Raw genomic sequence first — 25,096 nt, 5'->3', positions numbered from 1 at the left:
TTTGGAAATATAATTTATTAGTACACAACCATGCCCATGCCCATTTATGAGTGAACTTAATGCCACTGAACACACATAAAAATAGTTTAGTAAACTTTATGTATATTTTACCACAATAAAATAAACAGTTCTGAAAGGGAAAATAAGACTTCCTCATGTTATTATTCAACATAAAAGAAATTATTAATATTGCCACTGAAAATGTAACAGGATGAAAAGGATATATAATGGAAACACTAATCATAAAAGATGGAACAGCTGCATTAAAAATATACAAAATAGACTTCAAGACAAGAAATATTACTGGGATAAAGATAGATTAATCAGGAAATCGTAACAATCATAAATGTATATACACCTAATAAGAGCTTAAGAACACAAAGTAAAAACTGACTAAAAAGGGAAAGATAAATTCACAGTTATAATTAAAGATTTCAGTAGTCTCCCATTAATTTACAGACAGACACAAAAGATCAGGATAGATAAGACTTGAACAACATTATCAACTGGCTTGATCTGACATTCATAAAATATTCAACTGACAAAAGAATATGCATTCTTTTCAAGAGCACATGATATATTCACCAAGATAGACAATATGCTTGGCTAACAAACAAGTCTTTTTAAAAAAGGATATTACTGGGGCACTTGGGTGCCTCAGTCAGTTAATCATCAACTCTTGGTTTTGGCTCAGGTTCTCACATGTTTGTGAGTTCGAGCCCCACATCAGGCTCTATGCTGATAGTGCTGAGCCTGTTTGGGATTCTCTCTCTCCTCTCTCTGCCCCTCTTTTGCTCGTTCTGTCTCTCAAAATAAAGAAATAAACTTTAAAAAATGATGTTTCTATTTAAAAGTATACATTTATATTGAAAAGGACAGAAGTCTTACAGCAAATGCTCTCTGACCATAACTATATTACATTTGATGTCATTAACAAAGATATTTGGAACATTCTCAAATACTTGGAAATTAAACAACAGTTATAGGTCATACTCATACCATGGTTCATACCCATTCCCATGGATCAAGGAAGACCTCACAAAAGGAATTTTAAAATATGAAGAAGAACAAAATCACTACAGAGGCACCTGGGTGGCTCAGTCAGTGTCTGACTCTTGGTTTCGTCTCCAGTCATGGTCTCTCATGGTTTCATGAGTTTAAGCCCTGCATTGGGCTCTGCACTAGCAGCCCAGAGCCTGCTTGGGATTCTCTCCCTCCCTCTCTTTCTTCCCCTCCTCGACTTGTGCTATCTTTGTCTCTCTCAAAATAAATCAATAAACTTAAGAAAAGTTGGAATGAAACCACTACATATCAGAATTTGTGGGATGAAGCTGTAACAATGTTTAGATATTAGATATTAGAAAAGAAAGGCCAATAATCAATGATCTAAGTGTCCATGTAGGGCAGCTAAATAAAAGCACATCAAATCCAAAGTAAGCAGAATGAAGGAAATAATCAAGTTAACAGCAAAAGCCAATGAAATAGGAAATGAACAAACATGAGAGGGATATCAGTGAAGTCAAAACCTGGTTCTTTGAGAAGACAAAATTGAGAGTTTCTAGCTAGATTGATGAGAGAGCGAGAGGAAGAGGAGGAGATGGAATGGGAGGAAAGGAAAGGGGGATGACAGAAATGCAAGAGTGGATATCAATATAGATCCTTCAGAGGAAGGGAACAGTAAAGGAATATTATGAGCAACTCTTTGCCAATAAATTTGACAACTTAGATGAAGGAACAAGTTCCTTGAAAGACAAAAATTACCAAAATGATTGTGTTGTCAGTCTCCCAAGACTACCCCAAGGTTCCATAATTTGCTAGAAAGACTCACAGGACTCAGTGTACAGTGTGGTTGAGTCCCCTCCCTAAGGAAAGAAAAAAAGAAAAAAACAAACCTCAAGGCAACTTGGTTATACACATATGTGACAATATCCCTCATGACCCTGTAACATAAGACGACTTAATCAGACTACATGTTTATGTGATACCATATATGGGAAACAAAGAAGTAAAAAATCTGTTAAAAAAACTACTCCACTTGGTATTCAGGGCTCAGTTCTTCGTGTACGAACCCAACTGAGCAGTGCTGGCACGAATAAAGTTACTTCCTAGAAAGAAAAGCCTCGGTGTCATGACTCTGCTAGAATCCTGCTACAGCTGTACTAGTGACTAAGACTGACTACAGCAAAAGAATACACAGCAAAAAAACATCACAGGGAAAAGCATATCAGGGTCAAGTCTGGGGCAAACCAGCAAATTCTATCTAATATTTAATAAAGAAATAAAACCAATTCTACACAATATTCTTTCAGGAGGAGAGAACACATTCTAACTCCTGAAGCCAGTATAACTGATACGAAAACCAGACCAAAAAAATACAAAGAAAAAATAAACAAAACCTACAGATCAGCATTCCTAATCAATGCAAAATCCTTAACATACCATTAGCAAATCACATCCAGCCATATATTAAAAAGATAATATATATTTCAGGAATGCAAGGTTATTTTATTATTTAAAAAAATTTTTTTAATGTTTATTTATTTTTGAGAGAGTGAGAGTGGGTGCGAGAGGGGGAGGGGCCGAGAGAGAGGGAGACACAGAATCTAAAGCAGGCTCCAGGCTCTGAGCTGTCAGCAAAAAGCCTCATGAGGGGCTCAAACATAACAAACAGTGAGATCATGACCTGAGATGAAGTCGGATGCTTAACTGAGAGCCACCCAGGTGACCCAGGAATGCAAGGTTATTTTAAATTTGGAAATCAATTAATATAATTAATTGATTAATATTAACATATTAGCAGAATAAAGAAAGAATATTATCTCAACAGATACAGAAAAAATATTTCTCAAAATTTAATACCCATTCATGATAAAAACACAGCAAACTAGGAAAGGGAAACTTCTTCAATCTGATAAAGAGCATATACAAAAAACCTATAGCTAACATTATATGAAATGGTAAAAGACTAAAAATTCTCCATCTGAGACAGAAACAAAGCAAATCCACTGTCATGACTTTTTAAAAAACGTTATTTGTTTGAGAGAGAGAGAGAGAGAGAGTGCATGTGCATGAGTTCAGGAGAGGCAGAGAGAGGGAGAGAGAAGCCTAAGCAGCCTCTGAGCCATCAGCACAGAGCCCAACACAGGGCTCAATCCTACAAATCTGAGCTGAAATCGAGTTGGATGCTTAATAGGCTTAGGGGTCACCCAGGCACCCCTACTGTCACCACTTTTTTTTCACCACCACTTTTATTCTACATTGTACTAGAAGTTCTTAGTGCAATAAATTGCGAAAAAAATAAAACTCATACAAAGAAGAAGGAAAGAAAAAAATTTCCTTAAATTCACAGATGACATAATGTACACAGAAAACCCAAAAGTTAGATAAAAAAAAAAAAAAAGCCTACCATTACAATAAATTAAAAAGGTAATAGAATACAAGGTTAATGCACAAAAATCAAATTTTACTTCTACATACTAGCAAGAAACAATTAGAAAATTAATTTTTAAAATATTGTTTATGATAGGATCCTAGAACATGAATTATTCAGGAATAAATTTCACAAAACATTTTAAAGATCTACACAATGAAGATGACAAAGCATTCCTGAGGGGTATTAAAGAATGTCTAAATAAATGTAAAGATATGCCATGTTCATGAATCAGAGGACTCAGTATTGTTAAGATATCAATTTTTCACAAATTAATCTATAGATTCAACACAGCCCAAAATCCCACAGACTTGTTTTTTAGAAATAGACAAACTGATTCTAAAAATTATATGGAAATGCAAAGAACTCAGAAGAGCCAAAACAATTTTGAAAAAGAAAAAAAAAGGAAGGATTTGCACTACCACAATTGAAGACTTTTTACAAAGCTATACTAATAAAGGCAGGTTTGCATATTGACTTAATGATGAACAAATAATCAATGGAACATAATAAAGCATTCAGAAATAGATCCACACACATATTAGATCAACTAACTTTCAAAGAATATACCAAGGTACAATGAGAGAAAAAATAGTCTTCAAAAAATGTCCATGTTGGAACTGGAAATCCATGTCCAAAAAATGATCCTCAAATCTTATGTCATACTGTACACAAAAATTAACTGAAAATGGATTATAGACTACATGCTGTTTTAAAATTTGAGACACTTAAAATAAAAAGTAGGAAGAAAATCATCAGTGATGGTCCTAATTTCTTTCAGTTTTGTACCCCCAAAACACTTGAATTTTACCTGAAAGTCCTTGTTTTCCTCAAACTTCTTCTGATCACGTAAATCATTACAATGTTCTTGTAACTTAATATGAGTTTCTTTAAGTGATGATAATTCATTCTTAATCTCATTAATTTCTTCAGTTAGTTCTTCAACCTAATATAAAATTTAACCAAATGAATAGTTATGTAAATGTATTTTGTATGAGAATATTCTATTAACACAAGTTTTTGGAAAAAGTAAAAAATAAAAATGATCATAAAGTAATTACTAATATTGAGAGTTACCATTTATTGAATTGTGCTGAGTACTTAATAACCATAATTTCATTCTCATAAAAATCCCCAATTTACAGGTGAGAAATGTAGAAATCAGAGATGTTCAAGTAATTTGCCTATATCAAGTGGACATAGTCAGGATACAAACCCAAAGCTAAATCTAGGGGCTGTATTCTTAACTACTATATTAAACAACCTCTTGTTACAAATGAAAAAGTATTAATTTATTTTTAATCATAAAGATTCTATAAAAGTTTTACCTTTATTGCTTTCTTGAAGTTTTTTTTTTTGCATATTAGACATACAATTTTAACTCAGCTGAATGAAGAGTAGTATAACAGTAACTGACACTTCAGACTAATATTTACAACTATAAAGTGGACTTTCACTGGCTATTTAAAATGTCATAATCTTTTTCTTGGGGGAGTACTCTTTCATGGGAACTTTAAATATAAGACAAAGTAAGTGCCACGGAGTCCCTACAGAAGCTAAACCTATTACTTTCCCTGCATCTCATCTATTTTTAACCTTTTAAAAATCTATCCGTGCAAGGTACTTCTCTTCCAAGGCTCAACTTTCCATGAGTTCTTTATCCCATCCTTTCCAATCTCCCCTAGGGCCTGCCTCCAGCATTAATCTCTCTTCTGCTTATTTACAGTCCTTCCCACTATACCAGCATGTTCTCCTTAGCCCACAAATTGCTCTTCTCAAATTTCTAATTTATTTTTATCCTTGACCCATTTACTGTCTCTCTCACTTCTTAGAATAAAAATCCACACTTGCTACTTTCAAATTCTAACCTCGCATCACTCCTTAATAACCTGACTTCTATCTTCATTGGTCTACAGATTCCACCTTCTCGCCCCTGCAGGTATCACCTTCAAATTACCGAAAAGATTTTTCCCAAGTTTCATACTACTTAACAGCTCTGTAACAGGACTACACTGACTACTTGTTTTTGGAGCAGCCTCTTTTGTTTTCATGATACTATTTTTCCTTTCTCCTCCAATGTTGCTCACTGTTCTTACCAGGCTCCCCCTCCCGCCCTGTCCCAACACACACACTCTACTCTTTCTTCTACAGGCTTAGTCCCAAATCCTCCACTCCTCCCATAGATGATTAGAACCATACCTTCAAATATCATCTTTATGCTAATAAATCTTAAGTCTGTATCTTATCTCCCAACCTCTCTCCTTAGATTCAAATTTTCTAAATGAATAGTATGCATTTCAGGCTAGATGTCCTGCAGGCACTATAAATTCAACAGCTTCCAAATTAAACTCATTATTTTCATCTACATATCTGCTTCTCCTTCCACATTCCTTATGCCACTTACTGATATTATCATTCTACTAGTTATACTAATCTCAGAGTCATGTTTGACTCTTTTCTCCTTCTAATACTTATTATGTGTAAAACATCAATAACTCTGCTAATTCTACTTTTAAATGTTTTGCATTTACTCTTCTTCTCTGTTCTCACTACTGTGGTCCTCACGGACACCCTCATAGGCTCAATGTTAGATTATTTACAGTATTCTTCTCACTGGTCTCTTTCCATAAAGCCATCTTCCATACTGTTGCAAGGGTTATTTTTCTAAAAGATCTGACTGTGTCACTTCTCTGCTTTAATATTCTCAATGCCTTCCAATTACTTATAAAATAAAATTCAACTTCCTTAGTAAGGAGCCTTTTGGAAAATGATATCAATGTATTTTCCAGTGTCCTATTTCACACATCCTATGCTTTATTCAAATTAGACTACCCATCACCCTTGAGATTGCAGTTTCATGCCTCCATGATTCTTTCCATTCTGTACTAAATGGAATGCCAGCAGAATGGAAAGAGAGGTGTAGGAAATGGGCACATACTGTGTGGTGAAACCCTATTTATCTTTAGTGTCATCTTTTCTCTAAAAACTTTCTCCAACCTAGCTAAATGATATGATTTATTTGTACTTTCATAGTAATTTGTTAATACTACTTAAACTACTCCATGTTACTGTCGTTAATTTCATAGTTATCTGTTGCTTTGAGAGTGTGAGCTCTCTATTAATCTTTGTATTTTGGGCATTTCTGAAAATCCAGTACCTGGAATAGTACCTAACACATAGTAGATGCTCAACAAATGTGAACTGAACTCCTTTTGTAGCCAACACTTTCCCCTAAGTCATTTCTGAACAACCTCATTTATTGTCTTTTGTCTATGTACATCCATTAACTATATAACTAATCAAAGGCAAACAGATGTATATAATGGTGTTCTTTATAATATTTCAATGAATTTTAACTATACTGCCTAACAATAGTCACAAAGTTTTATTTGTACGGTTTCTCTTTCACTGTTGTTGTTTGGGGGGATAGCAGTTTATATGATTCCATCTAATTTTTGTCAGTATCTTTTTAAGTTTTTAAAAACCCATCTTGATCCAATCCTCTAGCAATACCTGCACTGTCCTTCACTCAAGAATGGTGAAAAACTTACAAAGAGATGTAAATACAATTAAAGAGTAGATCTGACCTCCCACTCAGGAAAACTCTTACATAGAACCATAGCAGCTTTTTTCTTATTTAACTATATTCTGTTTAGTATTAAAGCATATGGAAGTGAAATGACTGCAGAAGCTAAAGATCCTAAGACAAAACCAATTTTATACAAATTTACAGATTGAGGCCTCACCAGTGAAACTGCTTATTTTTTGAAATTCAATTGATTTTTCCTTATAGGAAGGGCATGGTTATGGTTTCAGGGAAAAGAAATGTTTTTTTTTCTTAGGGCAACTAATCTTTTTTTGGGAGAGGAGTATGGTTGACACATTTAAGTATGTTCTCTTTTCACTTAACAGCTTTCCTTATCCCAACAGTACCATTTCCAAGGTTTCTAAACATCAGGAATAACAAGTGTTAAGATGCAATGTGAATTCATTGAAGCTAAAATGAATGTTACTATGTTTGTTGCTTAACAGTAAACTTTACTCATACAGAGAATAAGCATTTTTTAGTATCCTGGTACAACTAATTATAAATATTTTTGATATTTGGATAAACCTCATTAAATTCATCAGTGAGGACTTGATCTCTTCCAAACTACAAATTAAGAGAACATGTTAGCTGCAAATGAATTGAAAAATCAAGAGTTACTTATATAACAATAAGAAAATGTTTATCAAACTGGTATTTAGATATATATTAGTATAAAATACATTACATTATAGTATTAGAAAAGTATAGTATAATTAATACAATAGTCCAAAATGTAATCTTTCCCAAAATACAGTTTCCATTAAATCATCATGACTTTCTACTCTGTGAATTCTTTTAAAAGAATTGAAAGGAAATGAAAATACATATTAAAACAGAATAACCAGTTTTGGGGTCCACCAATATTTAAAGTGAATCTTTATATTTTATAATTTTATTTTTTTTTTTAATGTTTTTTTTTTTTTTATTTCTAGGAGAGAGAGAGAGACAGCGTGAGCAGGGGAGGGTCAGAGAGAGAGGGAGTCACAGACTGAAACAGGCTCCAGGCTCTGAGCTGGCAGTCAGCACAGAGCCCGACGCGGGGCTCGAACCCACGAACCGCGAGATCATGACCTGAGCGAAAGTCGGATGCTTAACCGACTAAGCCACCCGGGCGCCCCTATATTTTATAATTTTAATTTATACCATTTCATACTTTTATTATCTACTTTACTAAAATGAAAATTTAGTGTAAAATAAATGGATGTGGTTTAAGGAAATAGCTACGTTTATAATGTATCAACTCTTTATGATAAAATGTTAATAATTATAGAACTCAACTACTGTACACATGTTCTAAACATGGCTTTAATACATCTCAACAAAACTGCTAATAGTACCTATATAAGTTATTTTAATAATTTACTAAAATACTATGCAACTGTTTTATAAAAAGGTAATTTTTTTCTGTTACATATGGGAAGTCAAATTGTATATATCAGTATTTATATAAATGTGTGTATATATATATATACACACACACACACATATATATACACACACATGTATATGTGTGGTTTTTCAAGCATGAAAGCATTATAGGAAACTTTATTAAATTTAGCTTTTCAACAGCATTCATTTCTTGGAAATACAAGTGCAAGAAGAATATGTGTCTGACTTTACTCCTATATTATTTTTGCAATATTTTCTAAGCATTTAATAGTTATTTTAAATGTCTACAACTACTTAAAATATTTTACTATTTTACTATTTAATAAACCTACATGCTTCTTCCAAGTTCCCAGTGCTTTCTCGTGCTCTTTTTGAAGATTAAGGAACTTTTCTTCATTTTCTTTTACCTTCTCCCTTTGCAGCTCATTATCTCTTTCAAGGGTCTGCAATAAAATTAATTATCCAAAAAATAATCAATACCACATTAATGAATTTTGATGTGTTTTATGTTGCTTGGACCTTTGCTTCTAACATGCTGAAAGTGCCATACAGATCAGTGGTAATGTGCTATCTCAACAATAATTTTCATAAATTAACAGAAAGGTGCTTATAGTTTAGTTAACAGGAAATAGGGGGAGGTTATGAAAAAGAAATGGCTATAAAAGGGTATAAAAACATTGCCATTATTCAGTTTCACTGCATAAGTTTTAATGTACTGAAAAAGTAATATAAAGTACAGCATTGAAAAATATGAAATGTAGCATAATCCAGCCCAACTCTACTACAAAATTTTAACTACCACAGAACATTTTGTCCATATCTGTTTATTTTAGAAATTAACTGGCTAGAAAACCCTTAAATACAATTTTAATTTTTAATTTCAAATTAATACATTTTTAGTACAGCTTCAATATTTACCATATGAACTCATTATTTCATAACTTAACATTAATATAATCACCACTATACCCCCTCCAAAAAAAAAAACCTTTAAAGACTAAAAAATACTGTTTTCTAAGACAAGGATTTGAAAGGTATTAAATTACTGTCACCAATATTATTAAGTTTCTTCAGTGTCAGCTGATAATCCAAGTAAACTTCTATTTAAAAAAATGAATAGCTAAGAACTCTACCTACATGTCTAATACATCTGGAATTTTTAAGTTCATTTGTTTATCATTCTGAAAGCTATGTATGTTCAAAGTAAACATTTCAAGCCACACAAAGGATAGCGAAAGAAAAGGTAAAGTGTTCTTCTATCAGCTCTCAGTTCCCCCCAGAGGTAACCACTCTAGCACTTCTCACATAGCCTTCCAGAAGTTGTCTCTAAGCATACAGGTACACAAAATATATCTTTTCAAACACAGATGAGACCATACCACACAGTGTTCTTCTGCAAACTGCTTTTTTTCTTAAAAAAAAAAAAAAAGTATTTCTTGCTTACTTTCCATACCATAAAGTACAGATCTATCTCATTTTAAAGCCTTCACAGTATTCCATCTAAATTGTATCCATCAGTTGCATCTAGAATATCAATACACAATGACATTATTATGCAAAATTATGTAAATAGCTAATAAAAACCATTTTACAGTTTAAATACTAAAAGTCTCCTTTGGCACATAAAGAGCATTTTATTGCACTTTGATAACCTCCAATGAATACTTATTTTGACTGCCTCTACTTCAGGATAATGTAAATATATTTTTTTAAAAAAATAAGGGAGATACAAGATGCCTCCTTTTTTGAAGCCTTACATGTCTGAAAATATCTTTATTCTACCAATACATAATGATTTGTTTGGCTGCAGTACAATTCTGCTTTAGAAATCAATTTCTCTCCAACCACTGAAGGCATGGTTCTATTATCTTCTATCTTCCAGCACTGCCAGTGAGAAGTCTGAAATCATTATGTTGCCATTCTTATTCTTAATCCTTTATATGTGACCTACTTCTTTTTTTCACAAAGAGTTTTAGAATCTTTTAAGTGTGTATGAAATTTCATAATGATACGTATTGGTGTTGAGCAAAACAAACTCAAATTCCTCAGTCCTAGGTTACATTCTAGTAATTACTCTTTTGGTCATCTCCTCTCCATTTTCTCCATTCTCTCTCAAACTCACTAGACCACATGAACTAAACCCCTATTATTCTTTCCCTCCTGTTTTCCATCTTCTTGTTTTTTGGTTCTACTTTCTAGAAGACTATCTCAATATTACCCTCAAAACTTTGAAGTGTACTTTTTATGTCTCCTAAAATATTTATTTTAAAGGTTCTCTTTTATTCTATGAGTGTTTCTTTATAGACCCCTAGTTCTTGTTTTGTGGATTAATAAATACATTTCTCTTAACTGAGTATATTTTCTTAGTTTCTCCAAGTTTTTTTTTTTTTTAAGTTTCCCTATTTGCTTTGCCTGATTGGCATGGTGGAGAGAGACTTTCTTTAAGTGCCCAGTGATCCTTAACTTCATGTTCATATAAAGAATGAAGTACTAGGGCACCTGGGTGGCTCAGTAGGTTGAGCATCCGACTTCGGCTCAGGTCACGATCTCATGTTTGTGGGTTTGAGCCCCACGCTGGTCTCTGTGCTGACAGCTAGCTCAGAGCCTGGAGCCTGCTTCAGATTCTGTATCTCCCTCTCTCTCTGACCCTCCCCTGCTCACGCTGTCTCTCTTTCTCTCTCTCACAAATTCAAAAAAAACAAAACATTTAAATTAAAAAAAAAAAGAATGAAGTATTAAAAACCTGGTTGAAAGTTTTGTCAAATGATTGGCTTCACTGTAGGTTGATCTAGCTCAGCTAGTTCACTGGGAGACCTTAAGTGGAGGAGCTATAGTCTTTTCTCTTGAGCAAGTTAGTTTCCCAAGAAAGGGATCTTCTATTTTCCTGCATAGAAGTGACAGGCTAACTGTACTCTAAATGGAGAAACAGAGCAGGGAGGTCTCAGATATCAGTATTTAGACTTTCCACTCTGTTCTCAATATAATAGGCTCAGTAACATTTTGGTTCTAAAAATCTTTTTACAGCATTTGCCAATTTTAAATATTCCTACCATGGGCAATTTCAAACTACCACAGTTGCAGCTCACAAAATGACAACAGCTCTGACCAGCAGCTCTCCCTACTATAAGTGGTCTCCAGCAAACCACTGGACTCTCAACCTGTTGTCCCTGAAAGTCTCCAGTGTAACTCTCCAATCTTCTGTCATGTAGGAAACAGGCAGTGTCTTTGTGGGCAAGGAAGGCAAGAGAATTTAGAGGGATGGTAGCTTCTAGCTTCTTATATAGAAACCTTTGGCTTGAGTTGCACATAAGTTTCTAGAGGCACATGATGCTTACAATTCCTCAGCATTTTTGCACCTTTCTCTTAGGTTTCTACTTTCTTTCATTTGCTAGGTAAATTACTAATTTTCCATCTGATTCCCACTTTCAAACCTCATTTCCTTATTTACTTTCCTTGTGGATTTATTGTCATTTTATTTTAGTTTCAGAAGGAAATAGAAGTGAATGTGTGGGTTCAATTCAACATGTTTAACCAGAAGCCTGGATCTGTCAATATATAAACTTATGAAGATTCTGAATTCATTAATTTAATAAAATTTAATGAGCTCCTATTCTGTGCCAGATATTCTTTTAGGTCCTTATGGTAAATGCATGAAAATGTTACTGTTCTCGTGGAATTTATACTCTATCAAATAACTATTTGTTATTAATCACATCTGAATTAACAAATCTGAAAAACATTAGAAAAACAGACATTGTGGAAAGTCAAAATAAACTATTTGCTAATGTTTTACTGTATCAAAAACTAACTTATCCTGGTTAATACTACGACTATAGGAGCAAACGAAGTAAATTATTCTTGTTAACTCTATGACTATAGCAGTATAACTATACTCATATCTAGACTAAACTATAATTATAGTAGAAAATATTGTCTATCATGGGAATTCAGGTCTCTATACTCCAAACTACTATTAAAAAATGAGACAGACTACAGCAGGATTGCAGAGCACTGAAAACCAGTAGGCCATTATGAAGAGTAATGATCCCTTTTAATACAGGTGGAATTAGAATGCTCCTCGAGAAAACACTTGAGATATCTATGCAGCATAATCCTCAGCAATAGTTCAACATTAATATTTTGTTATACTATATATCAGTGGTTCTCCAGCACCAGTCTGCAAACAAGTACTACTGATCCATGACAAAATTTCACTAGTTCATGGAAAAAAAAAAAGTCTATATAAATCATTAAATGTCTTTTCCTATAAAGGACTGTCTTATATAAACCATCAAATGTCTTTTCCTGTGAAGGACTATCTTTAATCTGAGATTATATCCTTAATATGTGGTGTAAAAGTATTTTTTTTATAAAGTGAAAGTGATGATAGATGGCACTGTTATTTTTAATGTCCTTACTTATCAAAATAAAAAGCTGACAATTCTATCCCGTTCTTACCAATACTTTGCAAGACATTTCTGTATGAAATCTAGTTTCTCTGTGTACTATCAAGGCTCAAATAATAATGGTGCTAGTTAAAAAGAGAGGCATCTGGATTATCTATGATATCAGCACTTGTAGTTAAAAGATCCTAGAACTAGAGTTATAGTCATGATTAATTCAAAGAAACGTGAATATATATGTATATATTCACATTTCTTATACACACACACACACACACACACACATATACACTGCAACCCAAGAAAATTCAGCAACACATAAACATTGCATTTAGAACTCATGAACAGCAATTTAAAAGCTGTAGTTTTTGAATAACTGATCTAAATAAAAGTGGCAGCTCTCACTGATCTAGAAAGAATACGTTAAAAATGTAATGTAGAAATAGTGCTGGAGTAGAATGGGGACAAAAATTTAATTTGAGGATTGCTACTAATTAAGAAGCCTTGAACTATATTGCTTATACTTTCTGGATCTTTAGTTCATCATGAAATGAAATGACTGGATTGGTTGATAACTAATATTTTGTTCATCCTAAAAACCTGTTTCAACTCCTTTAAATGGGCTGGAAAACAATCCTGATAACTGCTACTCATAAAGAATTTGGGTAAATTCTATCCCATGTTTCTTGGGAGAAGGTTTAAAATATTAGAGAAAGTCCCAGCTATCTATCTGTAGATGTGTAAAGGAGGTGGGGGGATACTTGCTTATATCTGGACTTTCAGAGATTTTTTACTGGTCTTACTGGAGGAGGTAAAGAAGTTAAGAGGAAGGAGGAGTCTGACTCTGGCATACCTCTTCCCTCTCCCTCTTCCAGGTCTAAGTTGCTTTTGTTTTAAGTTTATTTATTTTGAGGAGACGGAGGTACAGAGAGAAAGAGAGAGACAATCCCAAGCAGGCTCCGTGCTGTCAGCGCAGAGCCTTGAACTGGGGGCTCAATCTCATGACCATGAGATCATGACCTGAGCCAAAATCAAAAGTCGAATGCTTAACCAAGTGAGTCACCTAGGCGCCCCTCCAGGCCTAAGTTTTATAGTATTAGGGACAGGCAAGAGAAATAAAGAAGCCAAAACTTTCTTTACATGAGTCACAGAACATTAGTGGTAATGAGACAACTCTGGCATTGTTCAGGTTAAGTTTGGCTCCAGTAAATGATGATGAATATAGCATACTTTGTGGGGCCCAGTGCAAAATTTAAAAAGCAGGGAAAAGGTGCTATCAAAGATACTAAAATACAAAACTTTTTCTTTCCTTCATGGTCACTCCCCCTTTCTCTCTTTCCCTATCAACTTATCATGTCATGGTGCTTTTTACTTTCTATTTAATGTCATGGTCTCCTAGGCAAAGGGCAAATATATACCCTCACAGATGCCTGAAGGCCTACACAACTTAGCACAAGTAGATCCACTAGCTACTGGGTTCTACCTGCTGGATCCATGTACTATGTCCTGGCAGGGGGTGAGAAAGTCAATATTTCTGTCCCATGGGACCTCTGCCCCAACCCATGGCACATAGGTAACCCTCAACAAATTGCAAATGCCAGGCAGGGGTACATCTCAGTACCTGGACTGAGGACTCACCCCCTGCTGAATCATCTACCTAATGTGTTGAGGTACTGCCAAACTGAGACAGACGATGCTGCAGGGCACATGCAACGGACCCAAACCCTCCCTGCTATATTTAGGCCTTCACCAAACATAAGGAGCAACAGTAGAACACAGACCTCTCCCCAGCTACGTGACCACAACAGTGGTGGAGCAGAAGCAGAGAGGATGAGGCTAGGCAGGGCCCAGGATACCAAAGTGTGGAAGAGCCAGCAGCCAAAATTCATCCTAGGAGGCAGTAGGAGATAGGGCAAAGACAGCTGAGGCTCCAAGACTCCAGGGCATGCTCCATTTTCCCATTAGACTTAATTTACAAAACATAAATTTAAAGATAAAAATTTCAAAACAGTAAACACAAAACATTAAACCTGAAGCTCAAAGTCTTTCTGAGTATGGGTCCCTATACAACTGCACTGATTATATACCCAGGAAGTTGGCCTTGGCCTCTGCTGATGTTGACCTTCACATGGGAAGTGATTGTAGTTTTCTTTTCTTTTAAGTTTATTTTTGAGAGAGAGAGAGAGAAAAAGAATGAGAAAGTGAGGGAGAGGTAGAGAGAGAGAGAAAGGGAGAGAGAGAGAATCCCAAGCAGCCTCTGCACAGGGCTCGAACCCACAAACCGTGAGATCACAACCTGAGCCCAAATCAAGAGTCAGAGGCCTAACCAACTGAGCCACCCAGGTGCCCTGTAATTGTAGTTTTCTTGAAAAATGTCCATCTTTACCTTCATTTCCAAGAATTCCTTCAGATGAACACAAATATCTTCCACTGGCCACCCCAGTGGAACATGTCCCCACCTCCTTCTCTTGACTTAAACATCCAATCACTTGGCCAGAGGGACACAGAGAAATTTCTGCCCTTCCACTAAACTCCATGTTCCTTCATGTGGAACCAAGGAACCACCAAATGTCTCTCTTCTGCACCCTTACTGGGCCGTACAGTAATGGAACAAGCATAATACACTTCAAGCCCCATTGGTAAAGATCACTCCAAAAACTTTCTTCCTTGAAATTTCTGGACCATAACTGTGCACTAGACTATATGATCTTGGTATAATTCCAAACTTCGAAAAACATATGCCAGGTCTTCCACATGAACTTATCACATTTTATTCTACCGCCAACACCAGAGTGGACCTTCAAATTTTTACAGCATCTCAAGCATCCATCCACAAAACAAGATGTCACTTTCCCCTTTTCGTACCCCAATCTTTATATTAATTTCACATAGACTCCTTCACTTACTTATTAGAGGAAGTTTATGATCCTTCCAACTAGGGATGTAATAGAAAAGCTTCTCTTATTGAACTGTTACTCCCAAAACATCAGTGACCAGAATTTCTTCCCTCTCATATCATGTTTTTTTTATACATAGAAAGAAAATGATGGTGTGATTGCTGTGGTAACAGGGCCAATTCTACCATTCCTGTGAAGAGGGGTCTGCCTCAATTTCTAGGAGTTCACTGACTGCTCTCTTAGAATGTGGTGACAGTGCTCACTTCGGCAGCACATATACAAAAATTAGAAGAATGTGGTGACACTTGTCACCTTCTATTTTCAGTTTTGGCCTTGGCCACAATTCAAAGACAAAGAAAAACAAGTCTCATCTGATCTGATACAAAGTTAATAACGTCAGATACTTGATAAAACTTAACATTTAACTGGTGACTTAAATTTAAATTAAAAAATTACACACAGGGGCACCTGGGTAGCTCAGTCAGTTAAGTGTCTGACTTCGGCTCAGGTCATGATCTCATAGTTCGTGGGTTTGAGCCCCGCATCGGGCTCTGTACTGACAGCTCAGAGCCTGGAGCCTGCTTCAGATTCTGCATCTACCTCTCTCTCTGCCCCTCCCCCACTCGCTCTCTCTCTCTCAAAACCAAAGACATAAAAAAATTTGTTTTAATTTACATATATATTTATTACTTTAGACATTGATACCAAGTTGGTGAAGAAGGCCATATCTTACCCCTAAAATTCAAAATGATCTCAGATAAAGTTGGGCAGATAAAAGCAACCAAACAGGTAAAACTCATTAGAGTAAATATATCTCTATCTATGTATCTATATACAACCTGATTATTTTCTTTTAATGCCTTCAACTCTGCTTCTAGTTCAGTACTAACTTCAGTTTGATGCTGAAGTAACTGTTGCATATGTTGGAAAGAAGTGATGATATCCTTTAAAAGAGTATAAATATATTAGTGGAAAAATTTTTGTAGGTATGTTTCTAAATTCATTCTTAAACTACATTGTCTAATTTCTTAACTTGTTATCATAGTTTAATTTCAACACCATAACAAGATACTGAAATAAACTAATAGCATATTTTACTAACTTAATTTTCTAAAGTAACTTATATAATTTCTTACAAAGTACTATTTCCAAGAGTTATTCAAATAAGTAACAAAGTTTTTTGAAATGGACCATGGATTATGAGACACTATTGAAAAATGTAAAGAATTCAAAACTAAAACTTTTGTTGGCTTGTCTTAAAAAAAAAATATCGCTACTAAAATGTCATACTGCTAATGGGCTAACATGTCATGGTATGCATTCACAATGAAATGGAGGAAAAGCAGAAAAGAAAAAAAAGAAACAGGAGAACTTTTCTTTCATACACTTTTTTTAAATAGAAAAATTATAAATATCAACTAGATTTAAATGACACCATAACATCCTGTAAATGTATGCTCTGAGCATACACACATTTCAGTAATTATCTGCTAGGGTACGATGATCTAAACTATCAAGGAAAAAACTGATTTATTTTTATCCTTTTTATTAAGTATTTTAATGTAATATTTTCCCAACTTCATTAAGATATAATTGACAAATAACACTGTGTAAACTTAAGTTGTATAACATGGTGATTTGATAAATAATTACAATAAGATTAATATCTCTATCACGTCACATAATTCCGATTTGTGTGTCTGTGGTGAGCACATTTAAGATCTATTCTCTTAATACCTTTCAAGTATATAACACAGTAATGTTAACTAAATTCATCATACTATACATTAAACCCCCAGAACTTACTCATCTTATAACTGGAAGTTTGTACCCTTTGACAAACATCTTCCCATTTCTCTGATTTGTTTTTTAAAGGGAGCATATGTGAGACCTGAGTATAAAGGTTCACATGAATCTATTCAATAGACCCTGAGGGCTTACTATGTGCTAGCAATCGACCTAAACATGATTCCATTTTTTATTGAATTTAATTTGTTTATTTCCCACCTTGTATCAGTTTTAAAAATATTTACTGGCTTCCAAAATATCTTATGATTGCTTGCCTGTTTTTCTTCTTGAATATGTATAATCTCTTCATTAATCTTCTTATTTAATTCCAATTCCTTTAAAAAATTGAGTAGTTTTAAAGCTATGACATAAAATTCAGAAAATTCTACATTTAAGTGCTCAATAAGTGTAGGAGTGTCATGACCCCTTACACCCCGGAGCACCAAGATTTGTTTGCTGGAGAAGTAGTGGTTCTAGTGAAACAAAGACAGTATCAGACACCCCATACAGGCTGGTGTGCAAATTTACAAACATTAAGGTTAAAAAAACTACAAAATTTGTCATCTCCAAAAGCTCTTCTGGAGACACCACTGTACCATAAGACTACCTGACACTATATTAAAGTGGAAGTAAAATGGTTATAGACAAATTTTATTGTCTTAAATTCTTGCTGATAATGGCAAAAATTACCTATAGTGAAAAATAATTCATAATACCTTTTTTCTCTATGTATATTAACTTTATAAAAGAACACTTTTATAATACTGAAATTCTGATAAATCTTACAAAAATAATTATATAAACATGAATACATTTAATTAAATACCATGTTGAGTCTTTCTTGAAGTTCTTGAAATTTTTGTTCTTTAATTGTTAAATGGATGTTTTCTTCTCCTATCTCTTGTTGACATGCGACCTTGGATTTTATCAAGTCTGAGGTAACTTTTTTAAGTTCCTTAACATAAGAAATATAAACAAAAAATTCACTGTAAACATTTCATCAAAGCAAGGTATTTTTTCTGACAGTTTTAAAGACCTTTTTTTTTTTAATTTTTTAATAGTTTACTGTCAAGTTGGTTTACATATAATACCCGATGCTCATCCCAACAAGTGCCCTCCTCCATGCCCATCACCCCCCTTCCCCTCACCCCCATCAGCTCTCAGTTTGTTCTCAGCATTCAAGAGTTAAAGACCATTTTAAACCTATCATTGTAATTTACTATATTTCACATACTAAGATAATACTACTGGTCCATCAAGGTCTATTTCCCCTAGTTCCCTTGCAAGATAATTAGCCAAGGTGAGAAATGTTATTTGTGGTTCTGGCCATAACACAATGATACAAGGATAGAGCATGATTTTTTCCTCTTAAAAAGAGCACGGAAACCAAATGAACTAACAAACCAGAAGTAGGGTGTTTTCATTTATTATTTAACAAAAGTATTCTGAGATTTAAAAAATGATAAAAGATTATCAGTTTCCAAATTTGTTAGCATCTAATAAGAAATATTTATGTAAGAAATAATCACAATATAATGTGATGAGTGCTATAGTATAGGAATGCACAGAAACAAAGAAAAAAGGAGTTTGGTTGAGGACATCAAGAAGGCACTATCAGGAAAGGTGGTTTCTGAATGGAGTCTTCAAAGATAAATTTGCAAAGAAGACAAAAAAGGAGTACACATTCCAGACAAAAAAAGATTCTACATGCACAAACATACAGAACCATGAAAGAACATGGTATTTTTCCAGGCAAACAGAACAGTCTATAGCTGGAGCTGTTACAGGTAAAGGGGAGGAGAAGAGTATTCATGATTGTGGCTAGAAATTTGACAAGATTCAGATATTGAAAGGAATTTGTAGGCCAAGCTAAAAAGTTTTAATTTTATCCTATAGTCAATGAGGTAATAATAGAAGGATATGGGGGGCACCTAGGTGGCTTAGTCAGTTAAGTGTCCAACTTTGATTTTGGCTCAGGTTATGATCTCAGCCCACACTGGGCTCTGTGCTGGGCCTGGAACCTGCTTAAGATTCTCTCTCTCCCTCTCCCTCTGCCCCTCCTCCCTCTCAAAAAAAATGTGAAGGATCTTAAGGAGAAAGACATAAGATTTGTAACTCAAAAAAGTCACCCTAACATCACTGCAGATTATTAGAATTGCAGAGGGTATAAAAGAAGTCTTCATTTGTGAAGTTACAGGTCCATTGAGCTTAACAGATATCATCCAAACACATTATAATTCTGAAATACCAACTTCTGAATTGAATTGGTGTATAATTTATTATACTACTGTTCTGTGTATACTAACTATATTAAATACTCAAGAATCTGATTTTCACATTCTTAACTACACAGTACCTGAACTCCCTTTGAATTTTGGAGGAATTCTACCTTACAAGAGTCCACTGCCCACTAGAGAAGCTAGACATGCCAGAAGCTAGCTTTATGAGCATGACGCCAGACTCTACTAATCAGATGCACCTGTCCTGGATACTGGATCAGAAACTAGTATCACAAAGAACAAGAACTGTTGCAAATCCATCTGTTGGTAGTCTGCAGGGGTAATGCTAGTAACAGCAAGTTTCCATGGGCACCAATGATACCGCTATAGCATAGCAGCACCCACTACAGTCAACAGTGATAACACAACCTACACAACCTACAACATACAATACTCAGTCCTGGAAGTTGGTTTTATGGCATGCTCTTGGGTACTACATAACTTCCCTGTTTCTGACCATTTTCTAAGTCTGAGATGACCAACATCTAAATTCCTTTGCTGGGGTACTTGGGTGGCTTAGTCAGTTGAGCAACTGACCTTGGCTCAGGTCATGATCTCGCATTTTGTGGGATTGAGCCCCGCATGAGGCTCTGGGCTGATAAGTCAGAACCTTGCGCCTGCTTTGGATTCTGTGTCTTCTCTCTCTGCCCATTCCCTGTTTGCAATCTCTCTGTCTCTCAAAAATAACTAAACACTTTAAACAGTTTTAAATTCCTTTGCTGACAAAATCATCTTACAGTTAAGAATCCTGACTAATACACTTCAACTTTTAAAAGATGGTATGTAATGAAAAAAATGCTCAACATCACTCATCATCAGGGAAATACAAATCAGAACCATGATTGAGATACCACCTCACTTCTGTCAGAATGGCTAAAATTAATATCTCAGGCAACAACAGATGTTGGCAAGAATGCAGAGAAAGAGGAACCCTTTAGCATTGCTGGTGGGAATGCAAACTGGTGCAGCCACTCTGGAAAACAGTGCAGGTTCCTCAAAAAAATAAAAACAGAACAGCCCTATGATCCAGCAACTGCACTACTATTTATCCAAAAGACATAAAAATGCTGATTCAAAGGGGTACGTGCACCCCAATGTTTACAGCAGCACTACTGACAATAGCCAAAGTATGGAAAGAACTCAAATGTCCACTGATTAAAGAATGGATAAAGAAGATGTGATATATATATATATATATATAGTGTGTGTGTGTGTATACACAATATACATACACACAATAGTATATTACTCGGTGATCAAAAAGAATGAAATCTTGCCATTTGCAACAACATGGATGGAACTAGGATGTATTATACTAAGCAAAGTCAGTCAGTCAGAGAAAGACAAATATCATATGATTTCACTCATGTGGAATTCAAGAACCAAATGAACACAGGGGAAGGGAAGCAAAAATAAGATTAAAAACAGAGAGGGAAACAAACCCTAAGAGACTCTTAAATACAGATAACAAACTGGAGGTTGCTAGACGGGTGTTGGGTGGGGGGATGGGCTAAATGAGTGATGGGCATTAAGGAGGACACTTGCTGGGATGAGCATTGGGTGTCATACGTAAGTGATGAATCACTGAATTCTATTCCTGAAATGATTATTACACTATATGTTAACATTTAAATTTGATTTAAATTTAAAAAAAGAATTTATTAAAAAAATTAAGAAATAAAAGACTGTGTATGTAAGAACTGAATAAATAACAAACAGCTCTTCTGTAGGAAAAAAAATTCATTAGGGTGGTAGGATTACAGGAAAATTTTTATTTTCTTCACTCTATTGATTAGTGTTTTTCTCTTTTCCCTGATAAATATTTCTCATGTATCAGTACTGTATATATATCTATGTAGTATAATACAGTATATAATAGAATACAAAGCTATAGAAACAGGTGCAATCACTTAGAATTATTAGAAGACAGAAGATAGCAAAGGACTGAGTCCTAAAGAACTCCAATACTCATGGATTAGAGAAGAAGCTAATATAAGAAGGAAGTACAGTCAGCTGAGGTAGGCAGAAAACCAAGAGTGTAATATCAAGGAAGCTGAAAATGGAACAGCAGAAAATAGTGCTGCCAAAAAGTCCCAAGTTCTACATGTTATAGTTTGGCTATCCAGAGAAAAACTCACCCAATTATAACTCAATACTCAGTTCAAAATCCAGGAGAAACGATTAATTGATCTTAGTTCACACGTCCCTTTTAGATATGTGCATTGCCTCAAATGACGTGGGTGAAAAGACAGGACTTCATACTCAGAAAAGCAGGCAAATTAATGGCTGGTACAAAGAGAACAATCAGCATTTATTAAATAATGAAAGAAGTCTGAACAAAGGAGGTAGGCCTTGATGAATGAGTAATATAGTGGATATTGTTCATTTGTCTCTCCTGACTCACTCTCCGCCCTTTCTCCATACTGCTCTGTCCCCTGTGTGCTGATATCTGTGGATATAGCAGTTTTTCTTGCCCTCTGGCTTCTGGTTGGGTTCAATCTCTGGAAGGCACCAGTAAATCAGTATGCTGAGAAGACAGATTGAGGTATTTCCCCAGTTTTCTCCCTCTATGGCCACAAAATGATAGTAGCTCTGTATCTTTGCCAAAGGTCACAGCTTCTGAATTCAGCTTTTTCTACAGCTGTGCCTATAGCTCTCTTGAGGTTCTCAGTAGCTGCTTCCTTCCCTTGTCCCCNCCCCCCCCCCCCTGCTCCCTGCCTGCTTCTATCCCTGTGGTTATTCAATATCCCTGTTGGTTCCCCCGAACACTGCCCATAACTTTGTAAACAGCTTCTTCACCAAACTTTTCTCTTTTACCCATTCCAATGTGCCATCTGTTTCCTGACTCAATCCTGTTTAATACAAGTAAGCTAAAAGAAGGCATTTCAAGTATGGACAGGGGATATGGAGAGGAGCAAAGGCAAAAAAAGGAAGGAATAGTGAAGAATTATAATAATTGCAACCAAGATTTTTCATTAAATAGAACAGAATATGCTTAACAAGTAGTAGGAAACAATCTTGAACATGTAGTAGGAAACAATCTTGAACATGTAGAATGTGGTCAGACTTTGGAAATTCTAGAAAGCCAATTAAAGAAGTATTGGACTAAATCAGTATGTTGTACACCTACACTTATATGATGTTGTATGTCAATTATGTCTCAGTAAAGCTGGAAAGAAATTTAGGACTTGATTTAGTAGGCAAAAGAGAACTATTCAATCTATCATTCCTTCTATATATACTAAGTATCTAGCAGGTCAGGCACATAGAAACAATGCATTACACTAGTAACCTAGTAAAGTTAGTTTGGCAACAAAAGTGAATAAAAACCAGACAAAAGAACACTGGCTAAGGGGCTGTTTTATTAATCCAGGCATAAGATGATAAATGTCTATATTATTGAGAAATGGAGAATGGAAAATAAGAGATATTCTAAAGGAAGATATAATTGAGCAGACAAGGAGAATGAAAGGAAAAAATTATTCCAGAGTACCTAGGTGAAGCTAAGAGAAATTAAAATAAAAACCATGAAATGTGAAAGAGAAAGCATAAAAATGGAAAAGAAATGGGAAGTCTACTTAACTGATGAAATAGATGGCATATATTTAAGACAAAAAACAAGAGGTGAACAATGTTCTGAGACTATTACACAAGCCAAAGAAGCACAAATCATTAAGCCTGAGCCAGAGGTTGTTATTATATATAAAAATTCATTCATATTTTTCTCAAACTATAAAAGGCTACACATAATAAATTTCCCCAAATGAAGTTTCAATGTCCCAGCAATGGTTCATCTTCACTGCCAGCAAGAGGATTTCCTTTGAAAGGAGAGCTGTATGAATTTGGGGGGATGGATGGGGAGAGAGGAGGCATGTTAAGAATGAAGAATCAATCCAAGATGTGCCCTGCTAACCCTGAAATTACAATAAGTCATAAAAAGAGATGACCTGCAGGTAGCTAAAAATATAGAATGTATATTAAGAGAAATGTGAGACTGGAAATATAAAGTCACCTGCATGAAGTGAATGACTGAATCATAGAATATGAGCTAACTGAAAGAGATAATATGAAAAAAGAAGAACAGAGACCTTAAGATAGAGCTTTGGAGGAATGGGAAAACATGATAATCAGGGAGCCAAAAGCATTTGTAAAGAACTTTAAAGGGCGCCTGGGTAGCTTAGCTGGCTAAGCATCCAACTCTTGATTTCAGATCAGGTCATAATCCCAGGGTCATGTGATTGAACCCCACATCAGGCTCTCAGCTGAGCATGGAGCCTGCTTAAGATTCTCTCTCTCTCCCTCTGCCCCTCTCCCCAGCTTGCACTTTCTCTAAAATAAAAATAAATTAATAATTCTTAAAAAAAAAAAGACCCTTAAAAAGTGAGCTTATCACATGGATGATATAAAATGAACCCATATTATATTGTAGACATCTACTATTTTATAAAATACAATACTCCGTAATTAAAACACAAAGTGTCAGCAGTATCAGTTAGGATGCTTTGGTAACAGCCATATTTAAACTATCAAACACTAAGTACATTTATTGCTCCACATAACAGGGAGTCCAAAATTGAGCAGGTTCTTCACTTTTATTCAACATACTACTGGAAGTCCTAGTCCCAGCAATTAGACAACAAAAAGAAATAAAAGGCATCCAAATTGGTAAGGAAGAAATAAAACTGTCACTATTTGCAGATGACATGATGCTATATATAGAAAATCCTAAAGACTCTACCAAAAAACTACTAGAACTGATAAATGAATTCAGTAAGGTCACACGATACAAAATAAGAAAGAAAGAGAAAGAAAGGAGGGAAGGGAAGGGAAGGGAAGGGAAGGGCAAGGCGGAAGGAAGGAAGGAAGGAAGGAAGGAAGGAAGGAAGGAAGGAAGAAAGAAAGAAAGAAAGAAAGAAAGAAAGAAAGAAAGAAAGAAAGAAAGAAAGAAAGAAAGAAAGAAAGAAAGAAAGAAAAGCAAGCCAGATACAGAAATCTGCTGCATTCCTATAAACTAATAATGAAGCAGCAGAAAGTGAAGTCAAGAAAACAATCCCACCTGGGGCCACCTGGATGGCTCAGTCAGCTGAGTGTCTGACTTCAAGTCATGATCCCGCAGTTGATAGGTTCAATTTCCACATTGGGCCCTGTGCTCAGAGCCTGGAGCCTGCTTCAGATTCTGTGTCTCCCTCTCTCTCTGCTCCTCCCCTGCTCACACTCTGCCTCTTTCTCTCAAAAAAATAAATGTTAAATTTTTTTTTAAAAAAATCTCATCTACAATTATACCAAAAACAGAGGCACCAGAGTGGCTCAGTCGGTTAAGC

The 25,096-nt window shown here is 35.1% G+C and overlaps 1 protein-coding gene across 13 annotated transcripts in view; it reads right to left on the bottom strand.

The window, feature by feature from the left end:
• Positions 1-25,096, bottom strand: part of CCDC73 (coiled-coil domain containing 73) — a 143,149-nt gene that overhangs the window by 14,835 nt on the left and 103,218 nt on the right. For 9 of the 13 annotated variants that reach the window (XM_077772853.1, XM_077772863.1, XM_077772852.1 and 6 more), the window contains 4 exons: positions 18,323-18,451; positions 16,548-16,652; positions 8,741-8,851; positions 4,242-4,376 (listed from right to left, as the gene is read on the bottom strand). In XM_077772853.1, coding sequence (XP_077628979.1) covers positions 4,242-4,376; positions 8,741-8,851; positions 16,548-16,652; positions 18,323-18,451 — 480 coding nt within the window. The remainder of the gene's footprint in view (positions 1-4,241; positions 4,377-8,740; positions 8,852-16,547; positions 16,653-18,322; positions 18,452-25,096) is intronic. The other 4 variants (XM_077772861.1, XM_077772864.1, XM_077772856.1 and 1 more) reach the window with 3 other exon arrangements.

The sequence above is a fragment of the Crocuta crocuta genome, unplaced genomic scaffold (assembly GCF_008692635.1).
Source record: "Crocuta crocuta isolate KB4526 unplaced genomic scaffold, BGI_CrCroc_1.0 scaffold382, whole genome shotgun sequence".
NCBI lineage: Eukaryota > Metazoa > Chordata > Mammalia > Carnivora > Hyaenidae > Crocuta > Crocuta crocuta.
This window is presented reverse-complemented; position numbering and strand designations above follow the sequence as displayed.